Source organism: Heterodontus francisci, chromosome 1 (assembly GCF_036365525.1).
Source record: "Heterodontus francisci isolate sHetFra1 chromosome 1, sHetFra1.hap1, whole genome shotgun sequence".
NCBI lineage: Eukaryota > Metazoa > Chordata > Chondrichthyes > Heterodontiformes > Heterodontidae > Heterodontus > Heterodontus francisci.
The window spans coordinates 113,672,156-113,692,503 of record NC_090371.1 but is presented as its reverse complement, the minus strand read 5'-3'; the positions used below and the strand labels follow the sequence as shown (position 1 = coordinate 113,692,503).

At 41.4% G+C, this 20,348-nt stretch overlaps 1 protein-coding gene across 8 annotated transcripts in view; it reads left to right on the top strand.

The window, feature by feature from the left end:
- The window catches only part of slc7a2 (solute carrier family 7 member 2), a 268,766-nt gene that overhangs the window by 228,025 nt on the left and 20,393 nt on the right, over nt 1–20,348 (top strand). For all 8 annotated transcript variants that reach the window (XM_068034690.1, XM_068034675.1, XM_068034698.1 and 5 more), the window contains 3 exons: nt 1,907–2,043; nt 10,729–10,831; nt 12,189–12,403. In XM_068034690.1, the coding sequence (XP_067890791.1) occupies nt 1,907–2,043; nt 10,729–10,831; nt 12,189–12,403 (455 nt within the window). The remainder of the gene's footprint in view (nt 1–1,906; nt 2,044–10,728; nt 10,832–12,188; nt 12,404–20,348) is intronic.

Below are 20,348 nucleotides of genomic sequence, written 5' to 3'. Positions count from 1 at the left end.
TCAGGTCCTGGCAATTTGTCTGCCTTTAGTCCCATCAGCTTGTCAAACACCTTTTCCCTCGTGATATTACACCTTGCTCATCTATTATTGTTGGGATGTTTATAGTGTCCTCCACCGTGAGGACCGATGCAAAATATTGGTTTAAATTATCTACCATTTCCCTGTTCCCTGTTATTAATTCCCCAGTCTCATCCTCTAAGGGTCCCACATTTACTTTAGCTACTCTCTTTTTATATACCTGTAGAAGCTCCTACTGATTGTTTTTATATTTCTTGTCAGCTTACTCTCATAATTAATTTTCTCTCTATTAGTTTTTTAGTCATCCGCTGCTGGTTTCTAAAAAATTCCCAATCCTCTGGCCTACCACTAGCTTTCACCGCATTGTATGCCTTTGTTTTGGATTTGATACTCTCGTTAACTCCCTTTGTTGTCCACGGGTGGTTCATTGTTCTCTTCGAGTCCGTCCTTCTGACCGGAATAAATGTTTGTTGTTCTTAACTAGTGCACAATGAAATATGGAGCAACAATACCTATATTAAGGATCTGGTCTGGTTTAAAGGGAAATACTTAACTTGCATGTTGTACCTTTAAATTTTGTTACCACAAAGTCATTTCAGCTTAGACCTGAGTTTAAATTTAACCTGGATTAATGGGATCAAAACTGACCGAATTGGCAGCATAGATGTAATTTTCTGCATCAGAGCTGCATACGAAGACCAGGATCCTGTAGGGGTGGTGGGGTGCCCGGCACCAGGCTGAAAAGGCTGGGGAAACCCCACCTCGGCCTTTTCGCACCACTCTGGCTCGATCCTCTGTTGTTCTGGAAGCGAAAATTCCAACGCCGAGATTTCCTTCCCTGGGGATCCTGTCTCCAATAGCTGCAGGCCAATCAGAGGGTTGGCCGCTCGGCAGTATTGGCAGTGTCACTGTTAGCATTGGCCACTGCTGGTGGTGCAGAGGCCTTGGACCCAGGCCCAGCGCTGGAACCCTGGACCTCAGGCAAGTCAGGCAGGGTTGTTGGGGGCCAGTCCAGTTTCCCTGGTGAGGGGATGTGGGGGGCTGGGTGTGAAGTCCAGGGGGTGCGTGGGGGCCCATGGAAGTGGCAGTTTTGGCGGCAGGGGTCCTCCATGGGTCACAGATTGCCTCATTTTACAAGGCACCCTCCCTGCATGGCAGAGGCACACCCACCGCTGGCTAGATCTCAGCAGCAGCAGGAAGAGGCCGTTAAGTGCTCGTAAATAGGCCACTCAAGGGCGTCAATTGTCCTCTGGGCGGAAAGGCTGTCATCGGCCTATCCCGCCCCCGGCAAAATCGCGCGGCAACAGGCCTTCCGACCCCCGCCACCCATCATGATTCTACGGGCCTCGTTGCCTCCAACCCCATCTCAGAGGGGGCCCATAAAACCCAGCCCAAGGTGAACTGACAGCAAAGAATACATGACAGAAATTTCGGTGCGCACTACCTTTTAGCTTCCAACCATATAAAGTAATGCGAGACATATCTGGCAGCACGCAAATGTTGGAAGGTTAATGAGTTTGGCTTGTCTCAAACCCAGCTCCCAGCAGTAAAGTCCAACATTACAAATGCTACCAAAAATACAGTATAAATTCTCATTTATTGCATAGTCTGCTCAAGATCGCTGGTGTGGGAAGAAAACAAATTTGCATTTTGCAATAGAGATTAGTCATCTGAGTTAGGGGTTAAGCAAAGTTGTTAGAATGGGGTAGAGAGAGTTTTATTCTCCACATAAACATTGTGCATCTCAATGAACAAAAAGACAATTCATCAAAGATACAAAAGTGACCTGACCATTGACTTTGGCAATTCTACATTTGCTCAATGTATCCATTACATGTACATAGCACTGAATGTGTTTTTATTTGAACTTTGACCTTTTTCTTTTTAGCCTTTTGGGGTCTATGTTCCCTTTACCCAGAATTCTCTTTGCAATGGCACGAGATGGTTTACTGTTCAGTGTTCTGGCAAAAGTGAGTAAGAGGCAAACACCAGTTGTTGCAACACTGGCATCAGGGGTCATCTCTGGTAAGCTGATGCAACTTGTCCCTTCCCCCAATGGGACATCCTCTGTCGATAAGCATGCCTGGGCTTGATGCGCTGTTTCCTGAAGCATGCAGAGTCCTGGTGCCTTCATTAATCAGGTGGTTAGGATTGTACTACAAGTGGGTATGCTCGGTTCTAAGAAGCAACAATTACAATTCTGTAAAACAAATTTATAGTAGCAGACATTGTAATCTCCTTTATATTTTATAAGTGGATTAAAAAAAATCTGGCATCAGTTTAAAAGACTAAATGAGAATGCTTAATTTCATGAAATGAAAATACCTTCTGAAAGGAAAAAATATCTTTTTATCAAAGAATGTGTACAGAAATAACCTAGCATACCTAGCCTCTGGTGGCAGTTGTTCACATGGATATTAAACAGTGATGATGAGATTAAAATATGGCCTTTTGTAAACAGACATATCAAATCTGCCCAGTCAATGTCAAGTCATATGTTTTCATAGTGACCCAGTTGTGTCTATTCTGGAGCGAACTGATGTTGATATGAAAGTATTTTGCAACTCATTACTTACTTTTTACTAATCTTGCACAGCCTGACAAATGTTATTAATTCTAATAGGCATTAATTCCAGGGATTTGAAGGCACATGGTTCCATTTGATAATATTTAACTTTTAATGCCATATCTTGTGATATGTGCCTGAAACAGATTATTGGGTTTCCTAATACACATGAGGGCTGATAATGTGGTCCTTGCTGGGATCGTTGTTCACCAAGGGACGATCAGTTTATTTCAGCACTTCAAATGCTTCCACTGCATAATGTGTGGAAAAGTGCTAAATTGGCGGAGTTAGGATTTCAAGTGCCAGTTGCACTCAAATGGGTGGTGGCCCTTGAACAACAATGATAATAACTTGCATTTATGTGGCACCTTCAATATAGAAGAATTATTCCAAGGTGTTTCACAAAAGTATAATTAGGAAAAAATGTCTATCAAGCCAGAGGAGAAGATATTAGAGTCATAGAGTTGTACAGTGTAGAAACAGGCCCTTCGTCCCACCGCGTCCATGCCGACCATAATGCCTATCAGTACTAATTCCACCTGCCTGCATTAATTCCATATCTCTCTATGCCTTGCTCATTCAAGTACCTGTCCAGATGCCTCTTAAATGTCGCTACTGTTCCTGCCTCCACCACCTCCTCAGGCAGCTCATTCCAGATAGCCACTATTCTTTGTGTGAAAAATTTACCCCTTTGATCCCCTTTAAACCTCCTCCCTCTCACCTTAAATCTATGCCCTCTAGTTTTAGTCACCCCTACCATGGGAAACAGACTCTGGCTATCTACCCTATCTATGCCTCTCATAATTTTATATACCTCTATCATGTCCCCTCTCAGCCTCCTTCGCTGCAGGGAAAATAGACCCAGCCTATCCAATCTCTCTTTATAACTCAAGCCCTCCAAACCAGGCAACATCCTTGTGAATCTTTTCTGCACCCTCTCTAGCTTAATCACATCTTTCCTGTAGTGCGGCGACCAGAACTGCACACAGTACTCCAAATGCAGCCTAACCAACGTTATGTACAACTGTAACATGACGTCCCAACTCTTGTACTCAATGAGCAATATTAGGAAGGGTGACTAAAAGATGGATTACCGAGGTAGATTTTAAGCAGTGTCTTAAAGGATGAGAGTGCAGTGGAGAACCGAGAGGTTCAGGGAGGAAGTTTCAGAACTTCGGGGGCTAGATGGCTGATGGCACAGCAGTTGATGGTGGGACAAAGGGAGTGGAGGATATACAAGAAGCCAGGGTTGGTGGAACACAGAGCTCATGGAGGGCTATAGGGCTGGGGGAGATTAGAGATAGAGAAGGGTGAGACCATGAAAGAATTTAAACGTGAAGAGGAACATTTTAAATTTGAGGTGTTGGAGGACCGGGAGCCAATGTAGGTCAGTGATCACAGAGATGATAGGTGAGTGGGACTTGGTGTGGAACAAGATATCGGCAGCAGAGCTCTGGATAAGCTAAAATTTACAAGCCTCAATAAATTTCTATCCCAAGAACATTCTAAATGATAAAAAAAGATTGGGTAAACTAGCAGAAGTTTCTGAGGAGGAAACAAGGGCAACAGTTAGGGTGGCACATTTGATGTGGTCTATATGGATTTTAGCAAGATTTTTGACAAGGTCCCACATGGCACACTGGTCAGAAATGTAAGAGCCCATGGGTCCAAGGGCAAGTGGCAAGTTAGATCTAAAATTGGCTCAGTGTCAGGAAGCAACAAGTAATGGCCGATGGGTATTTCAGTGACTGGAAGGTTGTTTCCAGGGGGCTTTGCAGGGCTCAGTACAATGTCCTTTGCTTTTCATTCTGTATATCCATGATTAATAACTTTGCAGATAATACAAAAATTGGTTGTGTGGTTGATAGCAAGGAAGAAAGCTGCAGACTGCAGGCGGATACAAGTTGGACGTCCAAAATCTGGTTGTCCGTAAACTGGACATTTTTGAAAATATTGAGGATACTATCGTTCACCATCAGGAGCTGTGTTTTAATAAGCCGATATGAACCAAATGAAAGTCTCTTCGGAATCATCTGATGCTCACTGTGAAAATCAATTCAGGAACCTTTACAGTTGCACGAATTGGCAATCTAACCAAGAGGGGTTACAAAATGGCTGCCATAGGAAATAGAAGCAGTGAAGTAGCGAATGCTTTTGAAGTTTGGGTGGATGTACATTGGAACTCTGTTATCTCTTTGAGCTCTTTTGTGTATCTGTTATTCATTGAATTTGGCCTAGTATAGGCCACCTCATTTTATTGTCCAAAATCCAGGAAAATCCAAAATCTGGCACGGTCTCAGTCCTGAGGGTGCTGGATTTTGGATGTCCAACCTGTATCAATGGACTGCTCAGTTGGACAGAAAAGTGACAAACGGAATTCAATCCGGAGAAGCGTGAGGTGATACATTTGGGGAGGGCAAACAAGGCAAGGGAATACAGAATAAATGGTAGGATACTGCAAAGTGTAGAGGAACAAAGGGACCTGGAGTGCATGTCCACAGATCCCTGAAGGTAGCAGGATAAGGTGGTTAAGAAGTCATATAGGATACTTTCCTTGAGGGGAGGCAGTGGCATAGTGGTAATGTCACTGCACTAGTAATCCAGAGGCCCAGAGCTTGGGTTTGAATCCCACCACTGCAGATGGTAAAATTTGAATACAGTTAATAAATCTGAAATTAAAAAGCTAGTCTAACGGTGACCATGAAACCATTGTTGTCAAAACCCATCTGGTTCACTAATGTCCTTTAGGGAAGGAAATCTGCCGTCCTTACCTGATCTGGCCTACATGTGACTCCAGATCAGAGCTGGAAAGTGGGATTAGGCTGTTCTGTATTAGGCTCTTACAGCTCTTTTTCAGCCACAATGGGCCAAATGGCCACCTTCTGTGTCATAAAGTTTCTATGCTTCTCAGTAAAATGGGCTCTTAGCAAATATAGCCCAAGACAGGCCATTTAGCTCCAGCCATGTGTTTAAAATTTGTTCATATTAATCTCTTACATATAGCAAGTTCACTGTAGCTATGCCAGCTCCTTGCATTGTCTACATGCAAGTGTTTTGGATTTAACATGGCTGACTCACACAAACCTACATAAGTAAAATAGAACCAAACACCCAGACTAAGATCCTAGCTATATAACCAGCTTTTGCAGCACTTCTTAGCTAAATTGCAATTGACTGCTTACAGAGCAGGTGATGTGTTGCAGCTGCAGTATGTGTGAGCTGTTGGATGCCAGTGTGTTTCATGGCAAACACGTCTGCAGTAAGTGTCTGCGGCTTAAGGAGCTTCAGCTCAGAGTCAATGCGCTGGAGGCCATGCTACAGACACTGCGATGCATCAGGGAGGGGGAAAGTTACCTGGACCCTTTGTTCCAGAAGGCAGTCAGACCCCTTAGGATAGGGTCTTCTGATTTGGTCAGGTTTCAGGGACAGGCGGGTGTGACTGCGCATGAGGCAGGTTAGGGGATCGAGAAGGCAGTAATGGAGGAGTCTCAGCCCTTGCAATTGTTCAATAGGTTTGAGGTTCTTTCAGCTTTTATGGATGAGAGCAAGGGCTGTAGCGTGGATGAGCAAACTGACCATGGCACTGTGGTACAGGAAGCCTTTCAAGCTGGGGGAATAATATAAGAATGTAGTGGTATTGGGGGAATGTATAGTCATGGGGGTAGACACCGTTCACTGTGGCCAATAATGAGAGTCCAGAGGCTGTGTTGATGCCTGGTGCCAGGGTTTGGGACATATGCTCAGGGCTGGAGAGGAACTTGCAGTGGGAGGGGGAGAATCCATCTGTCATGGACCACATGGGTACCAACGACATAGATAGGACTAGGAAAGGGATTCTGCATAGAGAGTATGAGCATCTAGGGGCTAAATTAAAAAGCAGAACCTCAAAGGTAATAATCTCTGGGTAATTACCTGAGATTCGAGCAAATTGGTGTAGGGTAAATAAGATTAGAGAGTTAAATGTATGGCTGAAAGATTGGTGTGGGAGAAATGGGTTTAGATTCATGGAGCACTGGCACCAGTACTGGGGAAAGTGGGAGCTGTACCATTGGGACAGTCTTCATCTGAACTGTGTGGGGACCAGTGTTCTGGCAAGCAGTATAACTAGGGATGTAGCGAGGGCTTTAAATTAAGTAGTGGGGGCGAGGGATCAAGTGAGGGAAGGTGTGATAATTTAAAGAGAGAGGAGAAGGCAAGAGAGCAAGATAGCAATAAGGGTAATGATAATCAGAGTGTGGCAGGAAGGGACAGAGCGCACAAAATTAAGAGAAAGAGTGCGCCAGCAGATAAGGCTAGAGGTTGTGTACTAACAGAGTGGGGAGAAGATTCAGGTGCAGGGAGATTTAGAAATCCAAAGAGAGAGGTCGAGGCATCGGAACAGTATAGCGTTGTGGGTAAAGACAAACAGAATGGGACAGGAAGGGACAGAGAATTTAACAAAAATTGTACATCAGCAAATAAGGTCATTGCAGGGAATAGAAGTTAAAAAATGAAATTAAAGGTTCTTTATCTGAATGCGCGAAGCATCTGCAATAAGATAGATGAACTAGTGGCACAAATGGAGGTAAATGATTTAAATCGAATCGCCATTACAAAGACATGATTAGATGGTGATCAATATTGGGAAATAAATATTCCAGGGTACACAATATTGTGGAAAGTCAGACAGAATGGCAAAGGAGGAGGGGTAGCACTGATGGTAAAGGATAACATAAGGACATTAGTGAGAAAGGATCTGGCCTTAGAAGATCATGAAGTAGAATCAGTATGGGTAGAAATTAGGAATAGCAAAAATCAGAAAACACTGGTGGGAATAGTTTACAGGCCCTCTAACAGTAGTTATATCGTTGGACAGACAAACAAAAATTAATGGAGTTTGTAACAAAGGCAGTGTAATAAAGGTGGGGACTTTAATCTTCATATAGACCGGGACAATGAAATTGGCAAGAGTGTTCTAGAAGATGAGTTTGTAGAATGATTTCAGGACAGTTTTGTGGAGCAGTATGTTGTGGAACCGACGAGGGATAAAGCTATCTTAGATCTAGTGTTGTGTAATGAAGCAGGGCTAATCAATAATATCATAGTAAAAGATCCACTGGGAAATAGTGATCATAATACCATTGAATTCCATGTTAAGTTTGAAAGTGACATGCTCCAATCATAAACAAGAATCTTAAACTTAAACAAAGCCAATTATGTAGGTATGAGGGGAGAACTGGCTGAGGTAAATTGGGTAAATAGACTAAAAGGCTTGGTGATAAATGAACAGTGGGAAACCTTTAAATAAACAATTCAAAATGTTCAACAAAAATACATTCCATTGAAAAACAAAAACTCAGCAAAAAAGACCCACCTGTGGCTCTCTCAGGAAGTTAAGGCAGTATTAAATTAAAAGAAGAGGCTTACAGTGTTGCAAAAAAGAGTAGCAAGTCTGAGGATTGGGAGTGTTTTAGAAAGCAACAAAGGGCCATCAAAAAGTTGATAAAAAAGGAAAAGATAGAGTGAGAGTAAACTGGCCAGTAATATAAAAACAGATTATAAGAGCTTTTATAGGTATTTAAAAGTAAGAGAGTAGCTAAAGTAAACATTGGTCCCTTAGAAACAGAGACAGGAGAAATTATCATGGGAAATAAAGAAATCGCAGAGGCATTGAACAAATATTTTGTGTTTAATTTCACAGTAGAAGACACAAGTTTCATACCAGAAATAGACTGTAACCTAGGGGCTAAAATGAATGAGGAAATTAAGGAAATTAATATCAGCAGAGAAAAAGTATTGGAGAAACATAAGGGACTAACATCTGACAAATCCCCAGGACCTGATGGCGTATGCCCTAGGGTTCTAAAAGAGATAGCTGCAGAGATAGTGGATGCATTAGCTATAATTTTCCAAAATTCCTTAGATTCGGGAATGGTCCCATCAGATTGTGAGTTGGTAAATGTTACACCACTTTTCAAGAATGGAGGGAGAGAGAAAACAGGGAACTACAGGCCAGTTAGCCTAACATCAGTCGTTGGGAAAATGCTGGAATCTATTATTACATCTGGAGTACTGTGTGCAGTTTTGGTCTCCACATTTAAGAAAGGATATACTTGCATTGGAGGCAGTCCAGCAACGATTCACTAAATTGGTCATTGGGATGAGGGCATTAACCTATGATGAGAGGCCGAGTAAATTGGGCCTATATTCTATGGAGTTTAGAAGAATGAGAAGCGATCTCATTGAAACATACAAGATTCTGAAGGAGCTGGATAGGGTAGACACTGAGAGATTGTTTCCGGTGGTCGGAGAATTTAAAACATGGGGGCACAGTCTCAGGATAAGGGGCCGATCATTTAGGACTGAGATGAGGAGAAATTATTTCACTCAAAGGGTTGTGAATCTTTGGAATTCTCTACCCCAGAGGATTGTGGATGCTTCGCTCTTAAATATATTTAAGGCTGGGATAAACAGTTTTTGGTCTCTCAAGGAATCAAGAGATGTGGCGAGTGGGCTGGAAAGTGTAGTTGAAGCCAAAGGTCAGCCATGACCGTTTGGAATGGTGGAGCAGGCTTGATGGGCCATATGGTCTACTCCTGCTCCTATTTCTTGTGTTCTTGTGTACCTATATATCCATCTGTTACAACACTTTCTAACCAAACCACAATTGACTGCTTACAGTACTCATTCTCTTTTTATTGCTGTTTGTTCATGCAGTTTTTACAATTTTATTGTAGTGACTACTTGCTGTGGAAGAAAAAAAGGAGGAAGGGAATTTACACAGATTATCATGGTTCTATGCAGATGCTGCATTGATTATAAGGAGTTTGTTTCGAAGGAAGAAATATTGCACACTGACTGATTTCATTAGATTAAGACAAGAGACCCAAAGCATCTGGTCTAATATTGTTCTCTTCTGTTTTTTGGGAGTCTGTGTTAGAGACATGTGAAGTAAATTAGTGGACTAAAGTGTCACAAGTTTATTGTGATTAGGAAAGTTAAGGTTGACTCATGGTGTGCACTGTGATGTGTGTAGTTTAGTGTGTTTGCATTTGTTATTTTAATTTTGTGCTAGGAAAGCTTTGCCTTATAGTGTCACATGACAAAATAGCAATGTAAGTTAGAAATTTGTAGTAAACCCATAAATTAGAAATTTCTGATTTCCCAGTTGCTGTACATTTGTTTCAGAACTTTACTTGAAGATAAAGCAGTTGAAGCTGTTTTTATGGCAGAAGAGCAGCTTCATTTCCAATCAGCATTTGAATTTTTCAAACACACCTTTTTTTTTCCCCTTGGAATTCTCACTGGCTGGGATCTATAATCCACATTTTAATCTCCATCATTGTTTCAGGTTTACCTGTGAATAAAGGTCATAGTAGAAAATTTAAGCATGATTGGGGATTTTTCTTGTTAAGTTTAAATGTGTGTTAATGTTTGCAACTTAATTATTGGCTGTGGCATTGGTTGTTTCCAAACACTAGGAAACCATTCATTCTATCTTACCTATCAATGGTAACACCAGCATAACACTTTCAAATTTATTTATTTAATGTCTTATTTATTAATGAATTAACCCATTGTGTGTTTTATTTCATTGTAGTATACTTTCATTAGATCTAAGACACAATCTGCCAACATGTCAGTAGTAGAGATAAAACCCATATTGTGTGCTATAATTGAAGCTTCGCTAATTGCATGCAACAGGCTGTAATGATTAGCATGATTTAAGAAATATACTGCAGAACTAAATTATTACTGGTTCTATGTATTCTCACATGCGTCATTAACTCTTTAAAGAAGAATCTTTGAAGAAATTGAATGACATTATAACCCCCACTTACGCTTTGTAGAGAATTCTAAAATTGCACAGTAGTTGTGCAAATTAGGTTAAAATGACTATACAACTATACAAAATTACTGAAAAACACTTAACAGGCGAGCATGATATTTGTTTATTTTCTCTTTTGGCAGAGGCGTTAAATAATTTTATATGAAAGGATTGGTGCCTGTGTTAAAACAGCGGACAGGAATGTTTCCTGTATATGTTAACTGATCATCCATTAATATTAGCAATAGTCATTTCTAGACTTGTGTGTATTTTCCCACACAAGCTACAGACTTGTGTTTCAACACGACTGTTCATACCCTGGTGATTTTTTTGGCAGCTATCATGGCATTCCTCTTTGATCTTAAAGCCTTGGTGGATATGATGTCTATTGGAACACTCCTGGCATACACTCTGGTAGCTGCATGTGTACTCCTCCTTAGGTACGTATTTGGACCCTCTATGCAATATTTCAAGTTCAGTAGATAGTATTCCTGTTCTTCACCACTGTGATCAGAGGACATTTTGGACATAGTACCATGAGTCATGATAATTCATTTTTAGTTTATGCAATTATTTTTGTGAGCAATTACCCCACTGTGAAGAAAGTGCTTCTTTTTGCTTGGCTATTTGGCCTTAAGGCGGCACAGTGGCGCAGTGGTTAGCACTGCAGCCTCACAGCTCCAGGGACCCGGGTTCGATTCCGGGTACTGCCTGTGTGGAGTTTGCAAGTTCTCCCTGTGTCTGCGTGGGTTTTCTCCGGGTGCTCCGGTTTCCTCCCACAAGCCAAAAGACTTGCAGGTTGATGGGTAAATTGGCCATTAAAAATTGTCACTAGTATAGGTAGATGGTGGGGAAATATAGGGACAGGTGGGGATGTTTGGTAAGATTAGGGGATTAGTGTAGGATTAGTATAAATGGGTGGTTGATGTTCGGCACAGACTCGGTGGGCCGAAGGGCCTGTTTCAGTGCTGTATCTCTAATCTAATCTAATCTAAATGTTGTTGTTACAATCACAAGCCAGCAATCATTCAGAGGGTTAGTTCTCTTACAACATCTCCCACTATGCTCTGGCTAACCATAACCCTTCCCCACTCCCATACCAAAATAAATGATTGGAGCAGAGACAGAGAAAGAAAAGTAAGTGAAATGCTTCAAAATTGGCTCGAATACATGGAATAGATAGCAAAGAATAAATTAAGCATCACTTAAAAAAAAGCTTATGCACAATGTGAAGAATTGTCATTCCTCTGAGATTCCAGATGGCCTCTGATTCTTGTGGAAATGTATCCAGCATGAATTCACTACCTTCTGAAAAAGAGTAGAGGGGGGATCTTATTTGTACTTTAGATAGTTGGTTATTTGTTTCAGGTATGGAAGAGAAGTTCCCTTCGACTAGATTTCCTGTTGGGTGGACAGGGGAGGCGGTGGTGTATTGGTATTGTCATTGGACTAGTAACCCAGAGACCCAGGTATTGCTCTGGGGACATGGGTTCGAATCCCACCACAGCAGAAGGTGGAATTTGAAGTCACTTTTTTTTTCAATCTGTAATTTAAAGCTAGTCTAATGATGGCCATGAAACCATTGTCGATTGTTGTAAAAACCCATCTGGTTCACTAATGTCCTTTAGGGAAGGAAATCTGCTGTCCTGGTCAATTAACAATCAGAAGTACTACGAAAAGCATACAATCTGACTTTTATTTTTACATTGGGTTTGCAGAATTTGTAGCATGTACTTTTATTGCTTTTAAATGAACTTAACCTGTTTCTCAATTATATTTTGTTTTTAAACTTGCTAGGTATCAGCCAGATTCAGTCTATACAAAACAAAAATGCTCTTCGGAAAGACTGAATCTCACAGCGGAAGAAGATGGTGATTTAGACGAAAATGAATCAGATTCCCATATGACCATGCTCAAAAATCCAGACATCTTCTGTTCTTTCTTGTTGAATCCCTCTATGATCCCAACCGAACAAACATCAACTGTAGTATACGGTTGTGTTGGACTTATAGGTAAACTTTGAAAACGTTTTTGATTATGAACAGTCATGTTATTTCTGTACTGTGGAATTCAGGAAACATAGCACTAATTTTGTGACAGTTTTCTGTTAAAATGACAGAGATTTTAAATCAATTTGCATCAAGGCAAGATCACAGCAGGGGTTGAAGAAGGTCACCACCCCGACCTTCTCAAGGGAAATTAGGGATGGGCTATAAAGGCTGGCCTAGCCAGCGACGCCTGCATTCCATGAAAGAATTTAAAAAAAGAAACAGACAATTGGAATTCGTGAAATCTAAAGGCTTAAAGTTTTGCCCTGAGTCTGGGTGCCGTTGTCAGTGTGCAGAGAGTGGAAAATAGGGTAGAAGCCAGTTACACTAGAATTCTACCTTATAGAGAAGAACCTAGGAAATTGTGGTGAGGGATCAGGATGTAGCTCTTTCGCTTGTCCCCCTCATTCCCCTCTCCATCCCCCTCCTCCCACGTAGGAAAGTAGGAGCAGGAGTAGGCTATTCAGCCCTTCGAGCCTACTTGCCACTTTCCTACGCTCTCCCCATAATCTCTTGATTAGTATCCAGATACCTATTAATTTCTGTCTTAAACATGCTCAATGATTGAGCTTCCACAGCCCCCTGGGGTAGAGAATTCCAAAGATTCACTACCCTCTGAGTGAAGAAATTCCTCCTCATCTCAGTGTTAAATGGCCTATCCCTTATTCTGAGACTGTGCCTCCTGGTTCTAGACTCACCAGCCAGGGGAAACATCCTATCTACATCCACCCTGTCATGCCCTGTAAGAATTTTGTAAATTTCAATGAGATCACCTCTCATTCTTCGAAACTCGAGAGAATACAGGCCCAGTTTCCTCAATCTCTCCTCACAAGACAATTCCGCCATCCCAGGGATTAGTCTGGTGAACCTCCTTTGCACTCCCTCTGTGGCAAGTATATCCTTCCTTAGATGAGGAGACCAAAACTGTGCACAATACTCCAGGTCCAGTCTCACCAAGGCGCTATACAATTACTCTTTACTCCTGTACTCAAAACCCCTTGCGATGAAGGCCAACATACCTTTTGCCTTCCTAATTGCTTGCTGCTCCTGCATGCCAGCTTTTAGTGACTCATGAACAAGGTCACCCAGGTCCTTTTAGGCACCAACACTTCCAAACCTCTCACCATTTAAGAAATGCTCTGTCTTTCTATTTTTTCTACCAAAGTGGATAACTTCACACTTATTCACATTGTATGCCATCTGCCATGTTCTTGCCCATTCACTTAGCCTGTCCAAGTCTGCTTGAAGCCTCCTGGCATCCTCCTCACAACTTACATTCCCTCCTAGTTTTGTGTCAACAGCAAATTTGGAAATATTATATTTGGTCCCCACATCCAAATCAGTTATATAGATTGTAAACAGCTGTGGCTCCAGCACTGATCCTTGCGGTACCCCACTAGTAACAGCCTGCCATCCTGAGAATGACCTGTTTATTCCTACTTTCTGTTTTATGTGTGTTAACCAATTCTTAATCCATACCAGTATATTAACCCCAATCCCATGTGCTCTAATTTTGTATACTAATCTCCGATGTGGGACCTTATCAAAAGCCTTCTGAAAATCCCAATACACCACATCCACTGGTTCTCCTTTATCTATGCTACAAGTAACATCCTCAAAAAAATTCCAACAGGTTTGTCAAACATGATTTCCTTTTCATAAATCCATGTTGGCTCTGCCCAGTTTTACCATTATTTTCTAAGTGTCCAGTTATCACATCCTTTATACGAGATTCCAACATTTTCCCTACTACAGACGTCAAACTAACAGGTCTGTAGTTCCCTTTTTTCTCTCTCCCTTCTTTCTTAAATAGTAGGGTTACATTTACTACTTTACAGTCTGCAGGAACTTTTCCAGAATCTATAGTATTTTGAAAGATAACCACCAACGCATCTCTATAGCCACCTCCTTCAATACTCTGGGATGTAGCTCATCTGGTCCAGGGGATTTAACAACCTTCAATCCAGTTAATTTTTCAAGTGCTACCTCTTTAATAATACTAATTTCTTTCAGTTCCTTATTTTTACAAGTCCTTTGGTTCCCTAGTATTTCTGGGAAATTTTCTGTATCTTCCTCTGTGAAGACAGACACAAAGTAATTGTTTAGTTTCTCTGCCATTTCCCTATTCTCCGTTACAAATTCTTCTGTCTCTGCCTATATTGGACCCACATTTGTTCTTGCAAATCTTTTCCTTTTTACATACCTAGAGAAGTGTTTACAATCCACCTTTATGTTTCTCGCTAGTTTGTATTCATATTCTCTTTTCCCTTTCTTTCAGTTTCTTGGTCATCCTTTGCTGGATTCTAAATTGCACCCAATCCTCAGGCTTACCATTTTTTCTAGTAACCTTATAAGCCACTTCCTTTCAGCTAATGCAATCTTTAACTTCTTTTATTAGCCACGGTTGATTCATCTTTCCTATTGGGTTTTTGTGTCATAGAGGAATGTATATTTGTTGTAGACCATGTAATATTTCTTAAATATGAGCCATTGTCTGTCTACTGTCAAATCTTTTAGTGTATTTTCCCAATCCCCCATAGGCAACTTGCCCCTCATACCTTCATAGTTTCCTTTGTTCAGATTTAAGACCCTAGTTTCAAAATGAGTGATTTTTGAATCACTTTCAAAGTTAATGTAAAATTCAACCATATTATGGTCACTATTTCCCAAAGATTCCTTTACAGCAAGTTTATTAATTAGCCATTTCTCCTTACATGATACTAAATCTAAAATAGCCTGATCCCTAGTTGGTTCTTCAACATACTGCTCCAGAAACTCATCTCGTACACACACCAGGAATTCATCCTCCACAGCATTAATACAGATTAGGTTGATCAGTGTATATGTAAATTGAAGTTGCCCATTATTACTGGATTATCCATGTTACATGCACCTCTAATTTCCTGATTTATACCGTGTCAAGGGGTTGGCTGCGGAGATGTGCGTTCCTGTGCTTTCTCAACAAAATTCCACTCAGTATGCTACCTGATGGGTTCAACAGAACTCATGCCTGCAGAGAGTCAGTACACATTCCATTATGGACCTTAATGCTTCAGGGGAAAGTTAATCAACCCCAGAGGGACAACAGCACTTCATGAGGCCTATGCCTATTCACCTTGGGGGAAAGAAGAAAGAAATTACCAGATATTTGTTATGTTTGATGAAGCCCATCAGAATATGCTAACTTTCTCTCTGTGGGGTAGAGTCCCAGCAGAAATGTGGTCCGCCCCATTTTCCAGATCCTCCAGCAATTTGCAGGTTCAGGATGGAATTTGGGGCCCTTAAACTTTAAAAGTTTCAATCATTATTTATAACTTGGTTTGATTCAGTTCGGTTTAAAACCTCTGTCAGGGCACTACATCAGTTTTTCAATACTCCTTCAGGTAGGCACCATTAATGCATCCTTACAGATTTGGGGCATCCACCTGGACATGCACCATCCCAAGGAAATTACTGAAATCTATATATTTGCCAATAAGTGTACCTAAGGCCCATTTGATCACTTTTCCACAGGAAAGGCTAGAAAATGGCCAAGCTGAGAAAACAGTTGAAGGAGATTCTGGCCCAAAGCAAATTTTGATGATGGGGTCATTTGCATAGCTGTGTGGGTTACAGGCGCCTGCAAGACTGCATAAGCAGCAGACACCTCAGTCTAAGCCGGTCCACCCTTCTAAGGCAGAGTGGAGTTCTTTGGAGGGTCAAATGGCTAAAGAAGGTTTTTTTTGCTGAGACTCTTCAGTTTCCTGTAGAGCCACTTCAACTAGAGAAGATGATTGATCCCCTCCAGGATCGATTACCTTACTCTAGTGAAGGTTTGGGGTCTTCAGAAGGCCTCACAATACTCGCATTCCGTTTCAACTGGCTGGGTTCCACTGAGGCATTTCAATGTGTAAAGGGAGGAATTTCTCAAGGAAGCCCAGGAACTCCCCCTAATATTCCCCTTTTACATAGGGAACACAGGCAGATGATCCACCCACATTCCCCAACTGAAATTTAAGGGTCTGATCCAACATGGATCGGAATCTATCAACATCCTTGGGGCTACCATTGACCAGAAACTGAACTGGACCAACCACATAAATGCTGTGGCTACAAGAGCAAGTCAGAGGCCAGGAATTCTGTTGCTAGTAACTCACCTCCTGTCTCCCCAAGGCCTGTCAACCATCTACATTGCACGTCAGGAGTGTGATGGAAAACTCTCCACTTACCTGGATGGATACAGCTCCAACAATACTCAAGAAGCGCGACACCATCCAAGACAAAGCAACCCGCTTGATTGGCACCCCATCCACCACCTTCAATATTCACTCCCTTCACCACCGACACACAGTGACACAGTGTGTACCATCTACAAGATGTGCTGTTACTGGGTCAAAATCATGGAACTCCCTTCCTAACAGCACTGTGGGTGGACCTACACCCCAAGGACTGCAGCGGTTCAAGAAGGCAGCTCACCACTACCTTCTCAAGAGCAATTGGGGATGGGCAATAACTGCGGCCTAGACACCGATGCCCGCATCCCACGAACAAATAATAAAAAGGTGCAGGATCCAGCTCATATTCGGTCGGAATCCCTCCCTGTCCAACGTAAATGCGACAATCACCCTTTCCAGCCCTGGGAATTTTGCACCATAGTTTGATCCTGACTTTCTCTGATTTATATTCTACTATTTTGTCTGTGTAGTTTGGCATTTTATTGGCTTTGTTGATTGCTGCTCTTCATTGATTGGAAATATTAATTGTCAAGTCTACTAACATGCTTGGCTCTTTTCCAATTTCACCCTTGGCTATTTCAATATAATTCATAGAGTGTGTGTGTTGCCCAATTAACTTTTCTATGTACATTCATCTTTGCCTATCAATTTTCATTCTTCCCTGCCTTTAATACAACTTTGCCAAAAGCTGGCAAACATTTCAAATTGATTTTGAAACTTTATAAAGGCTGAATTTATATTTGCTGCAAAATGCAGCCATTTAACTGTAAGTGGGCACTTTCCTTTAAATTTGAATAATAAGCCTTAATACGTTGCCTCATTAGACTAACTGCCAGCAACAAAGCCAAAGTTGTGTTGGGATTTTATGCAAACTACAAATGATCTGAATCCACTAAATTGTACACAGTTTTTGGATTAGCTGTTTCCAGCTAATGTTGTTAATGTTTACAAATATTGCAGGTTGCATAAAATCAGAACCTAAAAGTCTAAGATCATTATGCTTCAAACCTTGAGTACTCTATTCTTTGTAAGGTATTCAGTTTTGGTTACCAAGTCACAAGGGAAATATCTCATTACCTTGAAGTGGTGGAGAAAGGAACCACAAGGCTGATTTTTTTTTAGCATCAGAGGACTGAGCCATGAGGAAAAGTTTTAAAATCTTCGAAGAGCAGCAAAAGAGACGGGGGCCATTATAGAGGTATATGATACTAAATGGATTAGAAAAGGTTAATCTGGAGGGTTTTTCAAACTGAGCTAGGACTGCAGGACAAGGAGACCTAGACACAAGCTGTTAAAGGGCAAATTCAATACTGATATCTGGGAAGCACTTCTTCACCTGAAGTAAATAATACCTGCTTGATAATTCAAACAGGTAGTTCAATGCTGTGATAGGTAGACTGAAGCTCTGTAGAAAGATGAGCTGAATGGTCTTCTGTACTTATCTTTGTGATCATGAAAACATTTATTGGATCATTCAGTGTAGAGTACTGTTACCATATTACTGCAGTAGTTTTGGCAGCTACTACAGTTTTATGGTGAGTTCAACTGAAATATTTCACTGAAACATCATGCAAGGCAGTTACTGAGAGCTGGATCTGATTAGGTTAAGAAAGCTCTTGTATTGAAATTCCTTTTTCAAATCCCAATGCAGTATTTAGTTGTGGTGCAGTACCCAATCACTGACTGCTCTTGCCATATTTCTGAGAACAGAAGTGCCTTACAGAGTGAAATTTTACATTGTTCATTAATGCCATCCATTGTGGACAACTTCAAGAGAATCATTTTCAGAGATTTATCGGCCAAGAATTAGCCTGGCTGTCACGGAGTTTGCAGTCAGTTTTGCCTCTCCAGACATGCTATTACAAACAATTTCCACACACAGAGCTAGTGATTTGAGTTAACATTGTTACAGCACTGACTGTAACAGCAGCAGTTGTTGTTGCAATCAACTTTCAAAGCTCCAGGAGGGAGTTTTGTGACACGGTGCAATCAAAAGGATGACATACACACTTCTGCTGAGAAGACATAGATAGATATAATTCCTAAGAGCAGTAGAGGTGCAATGTGTTTATGGTGTTGCTACATTCTGATTGTGCTTTGAATCATTGACTATATATGTGTAGAAAATAGGATCCCTTGACACAACTAACCTGCATTATTTGCAAGGGATACTGTGTCATTGTGCAGATTACAGTGTACAACATGATCAGTAACTGCCAGCTTCCTGGATTAGTTTGGGCTGCCTATTTTGGGATGAGGAGAGCTTTTGAACAAAATGAAAGGACTGTATCCTTGGAACCATGGTTATATTCTGAAGATATGGTTGCTGGCACCTCTATGCAATTCACAGACCCACCCACTGTGAGCACAAGGGAAGTGTATCCCAAAACACAAAACACTTGTCATCCTAAAACAAAGGTTCCACTGTTAACTATTCTGCTGAAGTTATTCTGATGAAAGCTCACTGACCTGAAACGTTAACTCTGCTTCTCTTTCCACAGATGCTGCCAGACCTGCTGAGTATTTCCAGCAATTTTTGTTTTTATTAACTATTCTGCTGTTGTGTGCTGTTTGTAAATAATATGTCAGGAGACCTCAAGACCAAGAGGTCTAAGGCTTTTGTCATTTTGGGAAATTAAGTAATATCTTTGAAATTCGGGGACCACATGTTTAACTCCATATTCCTATTAATTTAGATATACCTCAAGTTATTGATGCTAAGAACTTAGCATGCATAACATAGGACTTATCTGTCAATTAGGCAGCATTGCTGAGAATAGCCATTTCTAGACCTCCTTGATCACAAAATTGAAACGAACAGACCAACGAATAATAAAAGTAATGGCGCAGGTGCGACTCAGTTCCCCAGCATAGTAGACCAATTTGAACTGGGGGCCACGTGTTTTAGATAATGAAACCTGTTGATGATTACAAACTATGAAGCCAGACAACACATGTAAGCAAGATTGAGAGTATTCCAAAGGATCAAGGCAAATTAAGGGGATGTATGAAGGAATTGAAAATGGGTTTCAATGTGGAAGAATTTACACCTGGATTTTAACTCCCAGCTGGAGTTGTAAGGGAAGGGGCTGAGGACGATGGCAAGCCCTCTGTGTCTTTGCAGCGTGAGGTCCAGGAGATTTTAACTCTTCGGCTTCATCTGCATCTGGAAGTCAAGTCTCCCACCCAAACCCAGTGGGAAGCCCTACCTGGCTGGTGGGTAGGAGTGGGATGTCAGATTCAGGAGGCCACCTCGAGGGACCTGAAGAAACAATCCCCTGCAATCTAGGTGAGTGCAATGGAGTGAGGATGGGAGGGCATCACTGTAAAGAGGAGGAGGAAGGAAGCCCCAGGTTTGCTCTCCTGCTTCTCCTGGCTTACAAATAAATGAAAACAACTAACTTTTATAGGCCACTTCTGGCCCCAGATTCACTCGACACTAGGTTCATCTTTTGGGTAAACTACAGGGCTTTCTCCTCACAGGCCTGAGGTTAAACTTGCAACCAGGTTGTAATGATGTATTGTCTTTTGAACAGGTGTTGGGTCCCTAATTTACACATCCAGGAGCCTAATAGCTGTTTAAGGCATTCACCAGAGCATGATAAAAAAAAAAATGGATCCCCACAAATTTAGCACCTGAATTGCCTTTCTTTTGTACTTATTTATTTTTTAAATTTCTGTATATAGTATAGCCT